General features: G+C 47.3%; 1 protein-coding gene across 1 annotated transcript; it reads right to left on the bottom strand.

Moving 5' to 3' along the window:
- Window positions 1-3,304: 3,304 nt before the first annotated feature.
- GPR135 (G protein-coupled receptor 135) lies at window positions 3,305-4,703 on the bottom strand. Its single transcript, XM_018562285.1, is given in 2 exon segments — window positions 3,305-4,108; window positions 4,110-4,703. Coding segments are annotated over 2 exon segments (1,140 nt in total). The 5' UTR covers window positions 4,539-4,703; the 3' UTR covers window positions 3,305-3,397.
- Between the last annotated feature and the right edge of the window lie 552 nt (window positions 4,704-5,255).

Raw genomic sequence — 5,255 nt, 5'->3', positions numbered from 1 at the left:
GCAAACCACAGCCACATCTGTCAGTTTTATGCCGACAACGGTGATTAGAATCACCTACTGAATTCTTAAAGCATTTGAAGACTTTGATGCCAAGATTTCCGCTCAGCAGTTTGTGTCTCCGAATCCTAAGACTATGACAAAGGGGGTTATCCTCCTGCAGCAAGATTTCCAAATTCGGTGTTTATTCCACACTATGGAGAACCCATCACACAGACAAAGAGATCATCATCTGGCTTTGTAATAGGACTAGGGATGTTCAGATACCAAGTACCATACTCGGTACAAATACAAGTACAGATACTTTTCCAGCTACAAGACAAGACTAGAGAAAAACTCTAAAGTTAGGAGGCAGCTTTCATTTGTAAGGAGCATACGGGGCTCCTGGGATTTGTACATCATTGTTTTAATGTATGATTTGTTTTATATAAATATATATTTGGGATGCACCGATACCATTTTTCCAAGTACAAGTACTGATACTTAAGTGCTCACAGACTACCCATCACACAGACAAAGAGATCATCATCTGGCTTTGTAATAGGACTAGGGATGTTCAGATACCAAGTACCATACTCGGTACAAATACAAGTACAGATACTTTTCCAGCTACAAGACAAGACTAGAGAAAAACTCTAAAGTTAGGAGGCAGCTTTCATTTGTAAGGAGCATACGGGGCTCCTGGGATTTGTACATCATTGTTTTAATGTATGATTTGTTTTATATAAATATATATTTGGGATGCACCGATACCATTTTTCCAAGTACAAGTACTGATACTTAAGTGCTCACAGACACAAGTACTGATACATTTATGTTTATTGTCATGTGACAGTTTTTCTAAAACAATACAGACTAATGATATCAGGACAGTGGTGGAGCGCCAGAGCCAGGTCCCAGCTGCAACCTCTGCAACCCTGGTAGTTCTCATGAAAATGCCACATATCGGCACTGGTATCTGGACATCCCTAGTAATAAAGATGTTAGTTTGCTGGAACTAGGCATAATGATGACTCAGCTTTAAACTAATTAAGTAGGAGAAGTGAGAAGAGAATTACATGCGAGAAGTCAGCAAAAGATACTAATTTACCACCAAGCAAGCAAAGCTAAAATATTCTTGGATATAGTTGGCCTCTTTAAGCTCCCATTCACACTTGCGTAGCTCTTAAACAAGTGCAAAATCCGGCAATCTTGTGCACGTTCACAAAGGATGCATGCTGTGCCTACAGTACCATTAATTGTTAGTGGCACCCCCAAACTAAGCCAAGCAATATGCACATTTTTCATGAGCAAAGATGTGCAACAAAGGGCACAAAAAAAGCATGGTAAAAAGAAAACACATCTGAAAGACACAAAAAGTGAATGAGCTTCTGTGCCACATTTGCTGTGCTTAGGGCAGCCCATTAAAAAGAATGAATGATGTTGCACTCCACGTGTGTGAATGGGAGCTTAGCCAGCTTAAATGCTCTTGAAAGCCCAAATAAACTTTTGGCTGAATACAGTCCAGGTGCATCAAAACAAAAAGGTGTGCAAAGTCTCAGGGGTCTATTTATAAACAACCTGCAGAGCCATTGGCCCTGCAAATGTTTGCAAATGTGTGCTCCATGTGAAGGGATGCACAAAACGAACAGTCTCAGTATATTTTCCATAAAGATAGTAAGCTCTCATGGCAGGGCCCTCCTGGTCTTGTAACTATAATGTCCTCCTTGTATTGTATACTGTTGGCGCCATATAAATCCTGTATAATAATAAAAATGAGGTTGAATGTATTTTTCATATATTTTGTAATAACACTTTATGGCCACTAGGTGGAGCTGATGAAATACTTCTGCTCCTCAGCTCCACCCAGTGGCCATAATGTGGTATTACAAGTAGACATTTGAAAATACTTTTGACTTCTAAAGAAAATATAACAAGAACGTTTGTTTGTGCAGCCATTCGCACAGAATAAACATGCACAGAGATTCGCAAAGACAATGGCTCTATTGTTTATAAAAAGACTCCTTACAGATAGTTTTCTTTTAGCACATTAGTAGAAAAGTGTCTCCCCTGGCAACATGCTGCAGAGAAGGACCATTGCTCTCTGTGTGGAAACGGTAGTCTCTCTGCAGAGGTCTGGGGGTGCAACAAACCTCAGCAGACAGACCACCGTTTCCAGACAGAGCAAGGGTCATTCTCTGCAGCATGCTGGCAGGGGACAGGCTTTTTGGCAGCTTTTTAAAGAAAGCAAACGGCTTGGCTGTGTTTTTACGGTTGTGTTGTGTTAATGGAGACCATTCATTTGAATGGGCTGCCTAACACACCAACAATGTGTACGCAGCATTTTCAGCAGTGCATGAGAAAGCATGTTGGCATGCCATTCAGAGTGAATGACACTCTATTGCACCAACATCCATTATAGCAAAGGGGGTTCTAAGACTTTTCACACCTTTTGTTGCATTAGGAATGTATTTAGAAGGTTCACTTGGGCATTAAGTATCCATTGTGGCCACTGGGATCCATCCACTATGTTGTGATACTTCAGCCCTAGTTCACACCTCTGCAATGCAGGAGAATGTGCTACGCCACACATGATCTTGCATTGCAGAGGTGTGCATGTTGCAATGTTAGGTGCGCTGTGCTGCTATTATTTCTTAACGGCACCCCAATGCACCCAGCCAACGCATGGTAACCTATCATCATGTGATGTAGTGGCATTTTTAAACGAGGTGCATGTGATTAGGTACGGCAGGCAGCCCCTTCAAATGAACAGGTTGCCCTACCACAACGCACCTGTGATGTCACATCGTGAAGAGACGGGGGCTGATAGCAATAGACACATGCATTCCATAGACCTAATGACACAGTAACAAGCAACATCTGAACATGGGTACCCTTCAGATACTCTAGGAGCTGACAATTCACATTCATAAGAGAATAAGAATGGGAACCAATGAGAATTCATTGCAATGCCTCCAGTATATAGGACTGATCACAGAGGTGGAGACATGTTTCCACTTTCCCATGAAGGTTCTAAAAAAGGAGAAACTGTTTCCTGCTCAGAGAACATTCCCCTAATTCTGCTGGCGACGTCCTTAAAAACCAAAATGATGCTGGTTGGGTCTCCTATTTGCTTGTATGCAATGCTCTGATGCTGGACACATCCTGATGAATACAGACCGATGTATCAATACCAGACCAGATTTTATTTTTTAGAAGTGGCAGACTTGGGTAGCCTTGTGCTCCTCACGGCCAATACGTTGGTTCTACTTGGGCCTAATGATAACCAGGTAATAGCTCAGAAGGATATTTAAATTTAATACTTGATAATCCCGGAAACCATTTTTTCCCTCCCACGTGGCCTACCTGAACCGAGTTTGTTACCCAACCAGTGGGCAATAATATAAGATTATTAGACATGTCAAAGGCTTGTGTCTGCGGTCTCAGATTTTATGCCAGCAGGCTCCGCCATGGTGTCTGCTTGGCCATCCCGGCAGAACAGCACAGTGGGGTTCTTGCAGGCCCACATGGCCACATCCCCACCATTGGCTGGACTGGACGAAGACACCCGACTGCCTTGCCCGTGTCTGTTTGTGTAGCGGTCTCGAACGGGGTCAGCCCGGCCTCTGTTCTCCCTGTTCTGACCCTGCGTGCACAGGTAAGCGGCAATGTTCCTAGTCCTGTAACCCTCTTCTCGATTGCGCCCGAGCAGCATGGAGATATTAGGGTTGCGGATGGCATAGATGAGCGGGTTGATGGCCCCGTTGGCCCACGCCATCCAGATTGCCACAGTGTCCATGAGCGGCGTGAAGGGGTAATCCCCGGCAGCGGCCACCAGGCCCATGACGCAGTACGGCCCCCAGCAGCAGATGATGAAGACAATCATGATCAGCACGGTGGTGGCCGTCCTCATCTCGCTGTAGAAGCGCAGCAGGTGTGCGTAGGTGGTCACGGGCCTGACGCGGATCTCCGACAGCCGGACCGCCTTGCAGATGTTGTAGTGGCAGAAGCACATGAGGCCGAAGGGCAGAAGGTAGCAGAGCACGATGAGCGAGATGCTGTAGGTGGCCCCCAGCCTAGAGCCGGCCGAGTGGAACACGTACATGCAGTGGTAGTAGCCCCTCTTGTGGACTGAAGAAGCCGTTGGCGAAACAGAAGCGGTCGCCGAAGAGCCAGACGCCGCTCCTGGAGAACAGCAGCAGGAAGGAGAAGGGCAGGCAGAGCAGGGCGGTCAGGAAGTCGGACAGGGACAAGGACAGGATGAAGGCGTTGGTCACAGTGCGGAGCTGCCGGTGCTTGGCGATCACCAGGATGACGGCGCAGTTGCCCAGGCAAGACAGCAGGAAGATGGCGAGCAGCAGCAGCGCCTGGCACGCTACGGCCACCCCGTGCAGGAGCGGGCTGCCCCCGGGCTCCTCAGCCGGCTCCGGGGAGCTGCGGTTGGTAGCCGGGCTCAGAGCGGCGGCGCCGTCCCTTCCTCCGGTCGATGCGCCGGTGCTGCCCGGGACGCTCAGCGCCGTCAGGTTGCTCAGCAGAGCCAGGTGTAGCAGCGGCGGCTCCATGGGTCGCGGCTCGGCCGGGCGGAGGCATCCCTCAGGCGGGCCGCTTACTCTGATCACAGTCCCGGGGATGCTGCCAGAGCGAGCTCGCTCACCGGGATCTACAGCGCCTGTGACGTCACCCGGTTACCAGGGAAACAGGATGTCCGCTTTGCTTCCTCTACGCAAAGAGAAGAGAATGGAGGGGCTTTAAAGAGACCCTGTCACGTGACCCGTCATTTCATCATCATGATGATGATGATTCCCATGAGATCTTGTGTGCATTGCACCCATTATATGCATCTTATTTACCTGTAACCCCCCCTTGTGTAGATGTTCCGATGCCCGGAGACCACCACAGGGCACCGCCATGTCACTGCAGGCTCCCAGCTTTCACACAAGCCACAATCTATAAAATATTAAAGTAAAACGAATAGCAAAACCTTGTTTTAGTTTTAGATAGAGTGGAGAGAGAGATTACACCCCCCAGTCAGGTTTTTATTGCAGCCGGTGTCCCCATTAGGGAGATTCACACTATCTGTCCCAGTGATCCTTATCACTGAAAAGTAAAAGAAAAGCCCAAATAGTTATTAACAGAACAAGAAGAGAGGGACCATCTCCCAATGAGGACACTCGTTCTGGTGACAACAGGGGTTTCCCTCACTTTGCATTGATTTTCTTTCTCTTCCTGATGTAGGTATGGCACAAGAAGTAAAAGAAGATCTGACCAATAGCAAAAAA

The sequence above is a fragment of the Nanorana parkeri genome, unplaced genomic scaffold, assembly GCF_000935625.1.
Source record: "Nanorana parkeri isolate BGI_ZX_2015 unplaced genomic scaffold, ASM93562v1 scaffold20, whole genome shotgun sequence".
Lineage (NCBI taxonomy): Eukaryota > Metazoa > Chordata > Amphibia > Anura > Dicroglossidae > Nanorana > Nanorana parkeri.
This window is presented reverse-complemented; position numbering and strand designations above follow the sequence as displayed.